The sequence below is a fragment of the Sphaeramia orbicularis genome, chromosome 7, assembly GCF_902148855.1.
Source record: "Sphaeramia orbicularis chromosome 7, fSphaOr1.1, whole genome shotgun sequence".
Lineage (NCBI taxonomy): Eukaryota > Metazoa > Chordata > Actinopteri > Kurtiformes > Apogonidae > Sphaeramia > Sphaeramia orbicularis.
This window is the reverse complement of record NC_043963.1, coordinates 3,774,189-3,790,667: the sequence shown is the minus strand read 5'-3', so window position 1 is coordinate 3,790,667 and position 16,479 is coordinate 3,774,189. Positions and strand designations below refer to the sequence as shown.

The 16,479-nt window shown below is 40.8% G+C and overlaps 1 protein-coding gene and 1 non-coding gene across 3 annotated transcripts in view; one reads left to right on the top strand and one right to left on the bottom strand.

Moving 5' to 3' along the window:
- sema3h (sema domain, immunoglobulin domain (Ig), short basic domain, secreted, (semaphorin) 3H) overlaps positions 1 to 10,588 on the top strand; it is a 164,854-nt gene extending 154,266 nt beyond the window's left edge. For both annotated transcript variants that reach the window (XM_030138875.1, XM_030138873.1), the window contains exons 16-18: positions 3,042 to 3,103; positions 3,199 to 3,341; positions 9,494 to 10,588. In XM_030138875.1, coding sequence (XP_029994735.1) covers positions 3,042 to 3,103; positions 3,199 to 3,341; positions 9,494 to 9,937 — 649 coding nt within the window. In that variant the 3' untranslated portion in view covers positions 9,938 to 10,588. The remainder of the gene's footprint in view (positions 1 to 3,041; positions 3,104 to 3,198; positions 3,342 to 9,493) is intronic.
- trnar-ccu (transfer RNA arginine (anticodon CCU)) lies at positions 6,761 to 6,833 on the bottom strand. Its single transcript has one exon. It is a non-coding gene; the product is annotated as a tRNA-Arg (tRNA).
- Positions 10,589 to 16,479: the final 5,891 nt, after the last annotated feature.

Below are 16,479 nucleotides of genomic sequence, written 5' to 3'. Positions count from 1 at the left end.
TACACACACCAAACACACACTAAACACACACCAAAAACACACCAGACACACACACCACACACACCAGATACACACCAGACACACACACCAGACACACACCAAACACTCACCAAACACAAACACACACCAAACACACACCACACACACACTACACACACCAAACACACACCACACACACACCACACACACACCAGACACACACCAAACACACACTACACACACCAAACACACACTAAACACACACCAAACACACACCAGACACACACACCACACACACCAGATACACACCAGACACACACACCAGACACACACCAAACACTCACCAAACACAAACACACACCAAACACACCAGACACACACACACCAGATACACACCAGACACACACCAAACACACACCAAACACAAACACACACCAGACACACACACACACCAGACACACCAGATACACACCAGACACACACCAAACACAAACACACACCAGACACACCAGATACACACCAGACACACACCAAACACAAACACACACCAGACACACACACACACCAGACACACACCTGACACACACCAGATACACACCACACACACACCACACACACACACCACACACACTCCATCTGTGTATATGGGAACACACCAGGGGTTGGTCTCTGAAGTCTGAACACATGAAACTCATCTGAAACTAAACGCGGGTCAAACGACACATTCGACACAGATTTACTGATTAAATTCTTAGCGTTTTTTCCACTTGACTAAATCAAACCCAAACGACCCTGGGTCTGGTTCCACGTATGTTTTATTTACATGTGCATTGTTTTATATTAGTTCTAATGACGTTAAATAACATGGTGGAATTCAGATGAATGGAAAGTTGATATTCAACTAAAATACATGAAGTGGCTTAAATGTGTTTTTGACTGTGAAAAAAAGTCAAATTAACTAAAATTATAGAGAAACTATTTTCAGTTTGTTGTTTTTAGTAACACACCAAAACACTCTGGTGTCCTTTGAGTTCATTCATTTGTCCAGACTTGAAAATGTGTTCTTGAGTGTAAAAAAAAAACATAAATGAGGTAGTTTTAGAAGTAGTTTTTCAGTCCTTCGAGTTCATTCATACTGTTATGAGGAGTTTGAATTCTTCCTCCATCTCATCCTTTATTAACACACTAAAAACTATCCCTAATAACTCATGAATTAATGAGTTCTAAGCTAAATCATGAGGGACGACATGTGTCATTACACTGTCCAACACAACCTTACGTGCCCTCAAATCTGGCCCATACACCAACTCCACTCTTGTTTTCTTTTTGTTTAATTATTTAAGCCTGATGAGTGTCATACCTACTAATATTATTGCTTCTATTTGTTTATTTGTTTATTCTCAGATTGGGATGCATTACCCAGGAATTTGTTGAATGGGGGGAGGGATGGGGTGGGTGTTGTATATGTTATGTAGAAAATCCAATAGCATTGTTTTTTTCTTGTATGACTGTCCCTTTTTTTTTTTTTTAACCTTGATTTCAATTTAAAAAAAAACAAACACACACACACACACACACACACACACACTCCATAGTCCTTTTACATAAAAACAGCAACAGAACGCTCTGCTTCTTCAGCTGTATTTATTACTGGCATATGTAACATAGCTTACAGCGCCATCTGCTGATCGCATAAACCAAACCTGTTATTCATGTTTTCTTTTGATTTGACATTTTTGAAAAGCTTTTGTGAAAACTTTTGTCCCCTGCAGAGGACACAAATGAATTGCTGGGTCTCAGGAGGTTAATGAACATCTACACAATCAGTGAATTTAGGAAAATACAGGATTTTCACAGAAAAATGGAAAATACAGTGGATAATATTTTGATAAATGGGGATAAATTACATCTAAAGTCATCGTCATCTGCTTGTTACGAGGATAACAAATCTAAATTCCAATCCAACTTTATTTATAAAGCACTTTAAAACAGCCACAGTGGACCAAAGTGCTGGACAGAACAAGGTTATTATCGTTAACAAAAACTAACGAAATGACAAAAACTAACGAAATGACGAAAACTAGAATTGAAAAAACATTTTCGTTAACCGAAATAAATACAACTATAATTAAAAGAAAAAAACAATAACTGACTGAAACTGTATTGTGTGCTTATAAAACTAACTAAAACGTATAAAAATTATGGATAAAATTCCCTTTGTTTTCATCTTTGTCAATGTCGGATTGATACAAAAGTGATTTATTTCACTTGAGCGATTTTAGCTAGCAGCACCATACGACACTTTTTGGTCCGTCACTTGTGTTCACTTGTGGTTTCCAGTCGTCTTCTGGTCCCCACTCTACCTGGAAACATGGAGACTAAAGTTGGGAGAAAGCAGCAGAGTCCTGTCTGGGATTTATTTGAATACGATGGAGAAGAAGAGAAAAGATACGACAAAACTAAAATTAATACTAAAACTAAGCATTTAGAAAATAACAAAAACTAATAAAAACTAGTAAATCTGCTCTAAAAACTAAAACTAACTGAATTAGAGGGGGAAAAAAAGTTAAAATTAAATAGAACTAAACTATAATGAAAAATCCAAAACTATTATAGCTTTGGTACAGAAGGCAAAAAGCGCCATACAAATTAATAAAAGCATTAAAAAAAAAACATTAAAATCAAATAAAAATAGATAAATAAAGCAAGTTAAAATATAAAAACAGAAACAAAATGTAAGCATTGCACGAGTGTTAAATGGCCTACGAGAACAGGTGGGTTTTAAGAAGAGATTTAAAAACGGGCAAAGAGGAGGCATATCTGGTATACAGAGGCATAAATGAAATATGAAAAGGTCCTACAGCTGAGCCCTGGGGAACTCCACGTAAGTAAAGTTAGCATGAAAGATCTAAGAAGACAGGTTGAATATGAAGAAAAATTCCTTCAGTTTTTTGTTCTTTTTTTTTTTGTTATAATAAATGGAATCTCCTCAGACACGTGTTGAACTGTGGGCGTCTCATGACCTTCTGACCTTGGTGGTTTTAATGGATGGTTCTTTTTAGGAGGAACGCTCGTCATTTAGGGGAGGATGAAGATCCGCTGACTCAGTGCGTCCGACAGGGAGGTGAGGAGCTCCTACTGTGTCCTGTCCTTTCCTTTTACAGATGAAGGTTCTGTGCATATGTGGGGGTAAAACGTCCGCTGTGTTTTGTCGTTCAGCCGGTCTGCAGGTGGAGGCGGAGCAGAGGGTGATGATGGTCGCTGAGGGTAACAGCACCTACCTGGAGTGTCTGCCCCGGTCCAGACACGCCGCCGTCACCTGGTACAAACAGGCCGGAGAGAACAGCCCGGAACTCAACCAGGTACGACACCCGGCGTAAATCAGACGGAGGCGGAGGAGGTTCAGGTGTGGAGGTGACGGAGGTGGAGGAGGTTCAGGTGTGGAGGTGACGGAGGTGGAGGAGGTTCAGGTGTGGAGGTGACAGAGGTGGAGGAGGTTCAGGTGTGGAGGTGACGGAGGTGGAGGAGGTTCAGGTGTGGAGGTGACGGAGGTGGAGGAGGTTCAGGTGTGGAGGTGACGGAGGCGACGGAGATGGAGGAGGTTCAGGTGTGGAGGTGACGGAGGCGACGGAGGTTCAGGTGTGGAGGTAACAGAGGTGGAGGAGGTTCAGGTGTGGAGGTGACGGAGGTGGAGGAGGTTCAGGTGTGGAGGTGACGGAGGTGGAGGAGGTTCAGGTGTGGAGGTGACGGAGGCGACGGAGATGGAGGAGGTTCAGGTGTGGAGGTGACGGAGGCGACGGAGGTTCAGGTGTGGAGGTAACAGAGGTGGAGGAGGTTCAGGTGTGGAGGTGACGGAGGCGCCCACCTTCATCACCTCCACACCTGCACCCTGCGCCCCCACAGGTTGCTCCATCAGCTGCACAAACACCAGCTCCGTTCATCCAACACCAGGACGTTTGAATATAAGGAGATGGAAAACAGAACCTGGAGCTGTTCTGATAATGAGGAGACACTCAGAGCCATTTACCCTGAATGAACGACTGATGGAGGTGTGGAGTTTGTGAGATTTAGAAGAAAAAAGGAAACGAAGAAGGAAAATGTAATGGGATTTTAAAAAGTTTTGTGACTCATAGAATAGAACAGAATAGAATAGAATAGAATAGAATAGAATAGAATAGAACAGAACACAGCAGTGCAACCCACCCCCCTGGGTTAGGAGGACAGGGTTTTATCCATTCGAACACTGGGACGTTGGGAGGGGACCACAGTGGGCCCAAAGATGCCCCCCCCCCCCAGATTTGTTATTGTGTGGGTACTGTTCCCCCATTGAGTCTAAAAGCTGTTTGTAACTGAAGACAATAGGCCCATCAGACCAGACCAGTGTTTGAGGCTCATGCACTAACACGTTCCAGCTCAGTGTGTTCGCCCCTTAAACAACAGCCTACGTATACTGTACGGTAACCCACTGGTTCCAACTCCTGACCCCATTTTAACATCACACATTTCTAGCAACCCCAGACATTCAAAACAGAGACTTTTTTTTTTTTTTTTTGGCTAAAATTAATTTGTTTTTAATCCTGTAATAGTTTTCTATCCTCTGTTTCAAATCCAGGTTAATTTTAGAGGACATTTAGTTTATATAATGGATATTATTGTGGACAGAGGCAGTAAATCCAGGTGTAGATTTCTGCACAAAGGGAGACTGTGATTTTCCTTGGTCAGGATATGTACAGTCAGTCCAGCTGTGATTTACAAGGAGGACAATTAATACTGAACAAACAAGAACTGAAACTATGAATTATGAAAGAGCTGCAGCATCTGAAACTGACCACAATGAACATTTGACAGATAAACAGAACCACAGTGCTGCAGTTTCACAACCACAGTTTGCCTGCTATGGACTGGGATTGGCTCTGTCAACACAGATTTATATTAGTAAGTTTTTTAACAATTACTAGAAATTCCAGTCAACCCCGTGATTAAAAAACACTGCATTAGTGCTTGTTTAACCGTGAATTAGCAGAGGACGGTTTCGATCCATCACCTTCTGGGTTATGGGCCCAGCACACTTCCTCTGCGCCACTCTGCTGTCAATCACCTAGTAAGTAAGTAAGTTTTATTCATAGAGCACTTTTCACAGACAGAGTCACAAAGTGCTTTATCAAGTCAAATCAGAATCAAATCAAGTTTACAGAGACCCAACAGAATCCTGCAGGAGCAAACACTTGTGATTGGTGACCTCAAGTTGAAGGCGGGACAAATGATTTCTTCATTCAGTATAAAACTCAGATGTTCATCGGTTACTCACAAAATGAGCTGATGTGAATCAACATATGCACCTTAAATATCTATGTGACACCATTCTGTTGGTTTTACTGGTTCTTGTGCATGAAATAAGCCTTTAAAGGGCTCATATTTGTCTAAACCCACTTTTCTTAGTCTGTGCTTCATTTCTTTGTGTATTTGGACTCTAATAGTTCATACAGTTTGAATTTGAACCCTCTAGCTGCTGCTAAACTATCTTTACATCGAGTAGATTTCAAATTAGTTTCTTAATTAGTTTTGTCTCTAACTAGTTCCGTCTCCACATTTGCTCATATCAGGTCCAGACTTCAGACCAACATTTCTCCAGTATTTCTCCATAATTGTTTGTCGTCATCAGCAGTTGTAGTCCAGACTGAAAATATGTCCAAACTCAAATGTTCAGTTGCTGGTTGAACAGGACAGAGCAGCACAGCTGACAACCTGGAGGGGGCGGGGCCTGAAGTGGCTCATGTGCATTTAAAGGGCCAGCGCTCCAAACCACCTTTCTGGTGTCATTCTTCAGAAATAGGGTTGAAGATGGACCTGTGGAGTTGAATGAATGAAGAATTCAGAGCCAAGCAGAGCATTTACAGTTGATGGAGACCACAGGGTTTAGGTTTAGGTTTAGGTTTAGGTTTAGGTTAGTTTATTTCAGACACAGACATAATGCAAAACATATGGAACAAAAATAAAAATAATAATAATAAACAATACATAAATAAAAAATCAAACAATAGAAAAATAATAATAATAATGATAAACAATACACAAAAAATCAAAGAATAGAAAAAAGAACAACTGTTGTGCTTGAAAGCGAGTAGGAAGAAGCCAGTGCGTATCCAGTCCTGCCCCTGATTCCAGTCCTCAGACTGTTTGTGCTGAACCACTGGATATACAACATAAGAGTGTGATTATCTATAAACACACCCCCACCAACCTGTACCCTCATACAGTCACATACACACCTACATACACACACAGGGAAATGTGGGAAAAGGAAGAAGAACATTTAAAAAAAAAGTTAAATATCATTCCTTTAATGTGTGTGAATTCCAAGTATGAACTCTTCATGTTCTACTTGTTTACTTGGAGTACTTGGTTAAAGCTGCTGAACTCAACTCTGTAAATATACAACCGTCCACACTCCACTGGGGTTCAGGGTCAGTCCACTATTGTGTCCCATGAGACAATATGTCTTTTCAGGGCTTATATGTACTGTATACCAGTGTGGTTGAACTGACAGCAGAGTGGATCCATAACCCAGATAACTGAACCCCCCCCGCCCCAGTGTGGGTGCAGGTCTTCCATTCATGGTCCTAAAGATGTTCACAGATAAACGATGACAATAGGATCATCAGACCTCAGCCAACACCAGACCAGACCAGACCATTGTTTGAGGATCATATGCAGTAACACAAACATGGTGTTGACCTAAAAATGAACAAGCAGAGGATGGGGGGGGTCCTCTGCTGTTAGTCACCCCAGATGGGACTCGAACCCACAATCCCTGGCTTAGGAGGCCAGTGCCTTATCCATTAGGCCACTGGGGCTTCATGGGTGGACCTGCTTCCACATGTCAGACCTTCATCCTGGTTCATGTCCTGCTCTTCCACCATGTTTTTATTTAATGACTGGTGGAGGTTTTACTTCCTCCTCCTTCACTGTAGGCAAAGATTTCACTCATAGATGCTCTCTGGGTTCAGGCATCTACACTGAACAAAAATATAAACGCACAACTTTTGTTTTTGCTCCCATTTTTCATGAGCTGAACTCAAAGATCTAAAACTTTTTCTATGTACACAAAAGGCCTATTTCTCTCAAATATTGTTCATAAATTTGTCTAAATCTGTGTTAGTGAGCACTTCTCCTTTGTCCTTTGCTGAGATAATCCATCCACCTCACAGGTGTGGCAGATCCAGATGCTGATTAGACAGCAGGATTATTGCACAGGTGTGACTTAGGCTGGCCACAATAAAAGGCCACTCTAAAATGTGCACTTTTACTGTATTGGGTGGTCCAGGGGGGTCAGAAAACCAGTCAGTATTTGGTGTGACCACCATTTTCCTCGCACAGTCTTCTTCATGAATTCTCTGAAACAGCTTTGGAGATGGCTTATGGTAGAGAAATGAACATTCAGTTCACAGGCAAAAGCTCTGGTGGAGATTCCTGAAGTCAGCATGACTACTGCATATTCCCTCAAAACTTGTGACATCTGTGGTATTGTGCTGTGTGATAAAACTGCACATTTTGGAGTGGCCTTTTATTGTGGCCAGCCTAAGGCACACCTGTGCAAAAATCCTGCTGTCTAATCAGCATCTTGATCTGCCACACCTGTGAGGTGGATGGATTATCTCAGCAAAAAGTGTTCACTAACACAAATTTAGACAGATTTGTGAACAATATTTGAGAGAAATAAACCTTGTGTGTACACAGAAAAAGTTTTAGATCTTTGAGTTCAGCTCATGACAAATGGGAGCAAAAACAAAAGTCGTGCATTTATATTTTTGTTCAGTATATATTATAAAAGTGAAGTGTGTGTGTGTGTGTGTGTGTCTGGGGTTTCACACTAACTCCGTCCACAGCTGACTGCTACACTTTGTCATACTTGTGTATTTTTAGTCAATAACAGACTCGTGAAAACAGTAAGATGATAGGACCAATACTTTGTCAGATATTTCTAATTTTTGAACACAGTATCCTTACAATCATGTTGTTATGACCAGAACACTTTGGCGGTGACTGCTGGACAAATGTGGTACAGCATGCACAAATACACAACAGCATAAAACTGACCACATCCAGAACCTGTGGGTCCACATGGGTCACCAGTCGTCCTATATTTGAGGAAAACTCAACCACGCAGGTCAATAAAATGTTGTGGTTTTTAAATGAAGTATACTCACAGGTGTCCAACTCCAGTCCTTGACGGCCAGTATTCTGCATGTTTTAGATATTTTCCCTCTTCCATCACATCTGGAAGCCAGTCCATCATTATCAGACTTCTGCAGAACATGATGAGGAGCTGATCATCAGCTGACCCAGGTGTGATGGAAGAGGGAAACATCTGAAACATGCAGGAGACGAGACGTGGACTTCCCTGAAGTCTACAAACTGTACAGCAGCACCACACAGCCAGCCAGCCATCCATCCATCATCCATCCAGCCATCCATCCGTCCATTCATCCATCCATCCATTCTTTCATCCATCCATCCGTCCATTCATCATCCATCCATCCATCCATCCATCCATTCTTTCATCCATCCATCCATCCATCCATCCGTCCATTCATCATCCATCCATCCATCCATCCATCCATTCTTTCATTCATCCATTCTTCCATCCATCCATCCATCCATCCATCCATTCTTTCATCCATCCATCCATCCATCCATCTGTCCATTCATCATCCATCCATCCATCCATCCATCCATCCATCTATTCATCATCCATCCATCCATCCATCCATCCATCCATTCTTTCATTCATCCATTCTTCCATCCATCCATTCTTTCATCCATCCATCCATCCATCCATCCATCCATCCATCCATTCTTTCATCCATCCATCCATCCATCCATCTATCCATCCATCCATCCAGCGTCTGAACCACTTTATCCTCCAGAGGGTGGGGGGGGTGCTGGAGCCTATCTCAGCTGCCTATTGGAAAAATACAGAGAAGATAAAAAATAGAGACATTTTTTAATGTAACTAAAAATGACAAAAATAGTCATAATAATAAATAAAATAACAAGTGTGCAGTGTAATTTTTGCACTTCTTAAATTCATCCCATGGGTTGGAGTGGATTCTTTGGTGGGCCAGTTTTGGCCCGTGGACCATATATTTGACACCCCAGGTCTAAGGCTGTAATTTAGTTTTTTTTTTTTTTTATTTTAAATTCTACATTTACATAAACATGTACTTAGACATAAAGAACCACACAGACACAATACAAAAAAACAAATTATACAACAAACCTACGGACCTATTAAACACAAAAAAGAGAAAAAAACCAAAAACCCAACAACAAAATAAGTAATATTTAGAAACATAAATATAAATATATTTAGAAACTTAGAGTTCACATAATGTAAACTAACAACAGATGTCTCCATCTAAAGGTCATAGCAGACCGGCTGTCGTTCTGGGGCCCACCCTGGAGCTCATGAACCCACCCATGACTGACCCACACCTGTGTGACCTTCCCTCAGGTGGTGTCAGGTGACCAGGTGGTCGTCATCGAACGGGGCGTCCTGATTCGCCGGGCCGAGCTGTCCCACGGCGGCACGTACCACTGCCAGGTGGAGGAGCACGGCTACCACTGGACCGCTGTCACCGTCCGCCTCGCCGTCTGGAGCCCCTCCTCCAACCGCCTGCTGGCCTATCAGAGCGCCGGCGCCCAGCCCTGGTACGAGGACGTGATGGCGCTGATCCACCCGGCCAACCTGGGCCAGCACTGCAGAGCCCTGGGGTACCGCCCACCACGCAACCACCGCCGCCACGGAGACGCCATGACCACGCCCAACAAGGAGAGAGAGAGGGGCGAGAGGCACAAGCACGGAGGAGGAAGAGGAGGAGGAGGAGGAGGAGGAGGGAGGGCAGCGGGGAGGAAGAGCAGGAGCAAGCCACAGCAGAGGGCGCCACGGAGCACCTGAACGCACCACGAAACACACATTTACATCATACACACACACACACACACACACACACTTAACTTATACACTGAGACACACACACACTGTATGTACAGAGACTACGACACGCGCATGCACTTCTATTCAATCTAGACGATGACGTGAAACTTAAGCTACGCAAACACCTGAAGTCTGAGCAGAACGAGTCCGAGCATCAACCAGTGAAAGAGCCAATCCAGTCACAGCGTAGTCAACCTGAAACTAGGGCTGCATCATGACCGCGCATTAGACAGACGGCTTTGGACTGGTTCATGGTCGCAGGTAAAACAAAAAAAACAAACAAACAAAAACAACAGCGGAGACAGATTTTTGCATGTGAGCACCGACTGTAAATGAATTTCAAAGCCTGGACTGTCACTGGTCCATGTGTCACATCCTGTCGTCTGGAAATCCACTTTACAAAAAATATGAATCTGACCAAGTGTACTTTTGTCATTTCTAGTCCAAATGTCTAATCACACTTAAAATCAGACAGAATCACCTCAAGAGGAACTTTTAGAAGAGGACTTTTAGACAATAGATCTGGAAAATCTGATTTCAACAAATCTGAGCAAGATAATTTTCACTGCTTCCATTGGCAGAATTTGAGAATTTTTTTTTTTGCTTAATTCTGGATTTTTTTTTTTTTTTGCTTAATTCAAGATTTTTCTGCTTTATTCAAGATTTTTTTTGCTTAATTTAATATTTTTTTTTTTGCTTAATCCAAGTTTGTTTGTTTTTTTGGCTTAATTCAAGATTTTTTTTTTGCTTAATTCAAGATTTTTCTTTTTTTTTTTTTTTTTTGCTTAATTCAAGATTTTTTTTGCTTCATTCAAGCAAAAAAATCTGCCAACTGAATTATTATGTCTTATTTTAAGAGATATTTTGACTAGAAATGAGAAAAATACACTTGGTCAGATTTCGACTTTTGCAGTGTAATGCGTCGGAACACATGAAATAAAACTCTGCAGGTTCTGACCAATCAGATCAGCCTGAGGAGGTGCGTTATCAACATCGAACAGCCGGAAGGTTTTCCTTTGTGTACTTGCGTGTTTCTGGTGAACATCAGTGTAGATATTATCGTGTGAGTAAAAACTGTCTGGGAGTTGAATTGGACTTTTATTAGACTCTATCTTTACTTTTAACTCTGACTCTGAAAATCTGACACTTTGGATTTTGCTCTGAATGGTCGACTCCGCCCCTAGCTGTTCATTGGATACAAAGGTACACGCCCCCAAGTGCAGGATGAATAATGAAAATGTAGGACAGACTGTAAAGTAACTACAGAATGTGTCCTAAATGGGACCAGTAGTTGGACCGTTGTACAGATGAACTGCATTATGGGTAAATACTGGCTTTAATATTTGTGTTTCTACTGCTGGTGTTTTGTCCTCCTGAGACCCAGTAATGCATTTGTGTCCTCTGTAGTGGCAAAAGTTTCACAGTTTTACGTAAAAAAAAAAAGAAAGCTGTCCATTGCAAAGAACATTCCATTAAAATAAATAAACAGAAATTATTTTAAAACTGTGTCTGAAAAAACTGTTGCATTATGGGTCAAAACACAGTATTTGAAATCTCTCTGACGGGACATTTTAGAGACAATTTGACAGATTAGTGTTGCTAAATATCCCACATTTTTTTTACTTTTAAATTCTTTTTTGCTTTAGTTGATTATCCAAAACAAGGAGCTGCTTTATATTGAAATAAATGTTGGAATGAAAATCAATTAAAGTTCGATCTCTGACGGGACATGACTGTGTTTTGACCCATATGCAAACAATTATTTCATTGAAAAAAGCTAAAATATTCTCTTCCCTGGGTCTCAGGAGGATGCAGTTGTATGGTGTTAGACTAAATTTATGAAATGTTCAGTCAGTTTTTATTAATTAACATCTCCTTATTTATATTAGTTTTATTATTTTACCTTAGTTCTGATCAGGACGTTGCTGGTAAAAGACTCAAAGTGATTCCATTTCTAAAGTTTTCCAGAAGCCTTTGTTTGTTTTTCTCTGTATTTATGACTAAAACTCATCAGTTCCCATGAAGTGAACTCTTATCATCAGCTCTTCTGGTTAAATCTGGTTTTGTTTTTTTGCTTATTAGGGCCAATAACTCGTCTCCTGCCCCGGTAACAGATGAATAAATCCTCCAGCCTGTTGTTTTCTCGCTTTCATTAGTAGCAGAGCTGCAGCTGGAGTAAATACCAAACCATCACTGTCCTCATTCATATTTTAAGACGGCGCAGATTAAATCCAGCAACAAGAAGCCTGAAGTTAGAACAGTAGCACAGTGTAGTTGTTGTTGTTATTATTGAAATGATGCGGCGTCTCGATGCAGAGCAGATCTTCGGAAATAGCTTCAGTTTTCTTTGTTCTGAACTGAACTCATCACAGTTTTACCGACTCCAGTTCCCTCACGAACCCCCAGAATCTGTTTATTTAACCCATAAAGACCCACACATCTACTGATCTAAACTGTTTAATACCTGCTGATCCTCTAAACCGATCAGTCCATGTCAATAATTGGTTCAAAATACAGTTCTGCATCTTTTCACGGTCATCAGATATGACCATATTTGGACGTTCAGAGGCTCCGTAGTTACTGTGGAAACACCGTCATCTTCTACAACATTGATTCAGCAGTAAAACCCATGGAGTTGGATCAATGACAGTGGATGGACACACTGGGTTTATGTTAAAGAATAAATAAAATGAACAAAAATGAATAAAAGACGGACAAAACAATATATAAAGCGGAAAAAAAATAAGAAAAAATGAAACGAAATGAACAAAATGGCCAAAATAATCAATAAAATAAACAAAATCAATTAGAAAATTAACTTAAAGAAAAAGAATAAAATAAGCCACAAACTGAATGAAATTTAAAAAAGAAAAACAGAAATCAAACAAATCCATGGAGTTGGATCAATGCAGAGGTGGGTAATCCCAGCTCCATAGAGTAAAAGTCCTGCCATGTATTTGTTCCAACCACTCGCTGAACCAACCCATTTGGATGAGCACAACTCCTCTACCAGGTAGATGAAGGGATAATTAGTGGAATCACCTGTGTTAAGTGAACAGGTAGAACCAGTACATGGCAGGACTTTTACTCTGTGGAGCTGGGATTACCCACCTCTGGATCAATGACAGTGAATGGACACACTGGGTCCTTGTGCCAGTATCAGCATTTCCTGAAATTTCCATCCAAATCTGTCCATAACTTTTTGAGTTATCTTGCACACAAACAAACAAACAAACAAACACACAAACACACAAAGCAAAGTGATCACAATACCTCCTGGCAGAGGCAGCAAACAAAAATTAATGAAAGATGTACAAAACTATATACATACATACATATACATATATATATATATATATATATATACATACATACACACACACACGTATATATAGATATAGATATATGTATATATCTATATATATACATATATATGTGTGTATATATATATATATATATATATATATATATATATATATATATATACTCAGTCTTCTGGTCCCCACTCTACCTGGAAACATGGAGACTAAAGTTGGGAGAAAACAGCAGAGTTTTTCTGGGATTTATTTGAATACGACGACAGAGAAGAAGAGAAAAGAGACGACTAAACTAAAACTAAAAAACTAAGCATTTAGAAAAAAATGAAGACTGATAAAAACTAGCAAACCTGCTCTAAAAACAAATTAAAACTAACTGAATTAAAGAAAAAAAAGTCAAAACTACATAAAACTAAACTATAATGAAAAGTCCAAAACTATTAGAACCTTGGTAAGGGGGAGGGGCCAAAGGTAAGAGGGAGGGGCCAAAGGTAAAATTGGGATTGGGTCTAAATATAGAGAGGCATTCCTTTGGGAGCAGTTGGAACAGTATGTGTGGGTCTTTACGGTTCAGTAATCAGCTCAGTCTGATGCTGCTGGTGCAGTTGGATACTGTTGACTGCGTCTGCGGTGGAAGTCGCTCAGATTCAGACTCTTTGAACTCGTTCCTTCCTCAGAGCGTGTCCTCGGCGTCTGCGTGTTTCTGTCCGTTCCATCCAGTCGTTGACATCATTCCCAATCAGCGTCCAAAGCCACAGCAGATGTTTGGAGATCGGGTTCGTACCTTAAAGGCAGACGCTCATCTGAAACTCATCCTGTGGAAAAGAAAAAAACCCCAAACAAAAGTGCAGAAGGACGGCTGGTGGCGTGAGCAGCCTTCACCAGAAACGTTCCTTTATTGTGTTTTTAGATTCAAAGCGGAGACGCACAGACGTGGTTCGAAGGACGGGCTCGTAGTTTGGATTCAAAACACGAACAAAGAGTGGACTCAGATCAGACCATGTAGAAGATCTGATCCAGGACCAGACTCTGACCCGGGTCACCACTGAACCAGGTCTAAACCCCAGACACATGAGCGAGTTCAGCAGGAAATACAACAGAAGAAGAAGAAGAACAGGAAGTGGTTCTCCAACTCTTTATTTAAAAAAAAAAAAAAACATGTTCTGGGTCAAATATTCCCTTCTTTAGTTTTTTTCTTCATTTTGACTTTTCCAAAACCAACCTGTTCACTCCTCCTGCTCTTCTGTCTGGTCATGTGACCTACTGTGGCTTAAACCGTTCACATGACGGATTATTAAAGGTTTTTATTCGTGTGTTTTTATTCCACCAGGTCGTTCTGAACATGAGCGTCTGTTTCTGACACAGATTCACTGGTTAAAGTTTACGTCACAATTAGAAAAATCCAATAATTTCCCAGAAAATGTTTGAGTTCATCTGAGTTAATGAGGAAAAACTGGAAAACAAAGGCTTCTGCTTCTACTTCTACTTCTGCTTCTACTTCTGCTTCTGCTTCTACTTCTGCTTCTGCTTCTTGGTTTTTTTCTTCATCTTCATCTTGGTCTTCATCTTTTTTCTGTTTCTCCTTTTTCTCCTCCATCTTTTTGTTCTTGGTGTGTCTCATCTCCTTTTTTCTTCTTTCTTTTTCTCCATCTTCATCTTTTTCTTCATGTTTTTTTCTTCCTCTTCCTCATCTTCCTCTTCTTCTCCTCTGTCTTCATCTTTTTCTTCTTTGTGCCCCATCTCCTTTCTTTTTCACCTTCATCTTCATCTTTTTCTTTTTGTTCATCTTTTTCTTCATCTTCTTCTTTCTTCTTTTTCTTTTTCTTCATCTTCCTCTCCTCTTCTCCTTCTTTCCTTCAATTTACCTACTTTTCTCAATCTTCAGAATGACATCGCTTGTCTTTCTCATCTTCCTCTTCTTCTCCTTCTTTGTCTTTTTCTTCTCCTTCATTTTCATCTTTCTTCTTCATCTCCTTTTTCTTCATCTTCCTCTTCTTCTCCTTCTTTGTCTTTTTCTTCTCCTTCATCTTCCTCTCTTCTTCTCCTGTCTTTTTCTTCTCCATCTTTCTTCATCTCTTTTATCTTCACCTTCCTCTCTTCTCCTTTTCTTCCCTTTACCTCCCTTTCTTCGTCTCCAGAATACTCTCGCTCACGTCACCGTTCTTCTCTGACTCAGCGGTCGTTTCTATTGGCTCAGAGTCCAGGTGCCGGTCGTCCAATCATCTCCCAGTATCTGCTCTGCTTTGGAAAACGAGCTCCAGTGTCGTTAAACCTCGTAATCGTCCGTCGGACTAAACTGTGTGAAGGTGCCGATGAATCACAGTCGCCTCCAGTGAGAGTTTTGCGTCTGTAGTTGAGTTTCCTCAGATGGGGGCGGAGTCTGACCGAGCCATGACTGACCACGACCGCGAACATGAAAGGCTGAGGGAAACACCCGCACGGCTTTGATGAGGTCACCTATCTGCTCTCCCACAATGCTTTGAGGCGAACACACGCTGCAGGAGACGTTTTCCATGATGTCCTCGTTCATTTGTCTTGTAAGATTAGCTGTTAGCGCACGTGGTTAGCGTAGCATCTGCAGAATAATCACAGAAAAGACACGATGGACGCAGCCTCAGTTCAAATCTGAGTCTTTACACCAGACGAGGGTTCAAATAAAAATCATCCTTTCACAGAACTGAAGTCAATCAGCTCACGTTTATGGAAGAAAATCTATTTATCGCGTTCAGAAACTATTGTCACATTCCATGACGCTGGTATGAAATGACCCAAACTCATTTTCCGCTCGTTGCTTATGACTGAACGTGTTCCCGACGCTTTTAACGAGTCAAACTGAGAATTAACGGATAAACACACACGTAGATTTTCTGAAGTGTTTGTATTTAACGTCACGTTTCTATCCAGTGAAACCTGAAAGTGTTTGTATCCATTCGACATAAAACACAGAACTGTATAAAGCAGGAACGCCAAACTCCTTTTAGTTCAGGTTCCACATTCAGACCTAATTCAGTCTAATAAATACGGAGGACCTGAAGGGTGAAGTACGCAGTAATAAGAAAGGCACACAAGAAAAAAAACCGAGGAAAAAGAAAATCATACAAACAAAAAAACAACACAAAAAAAGAAAATCACACAAACAAGAAAAACACAAAAAAAGAAAATCACGTAAACAAGAAAAAAATACAA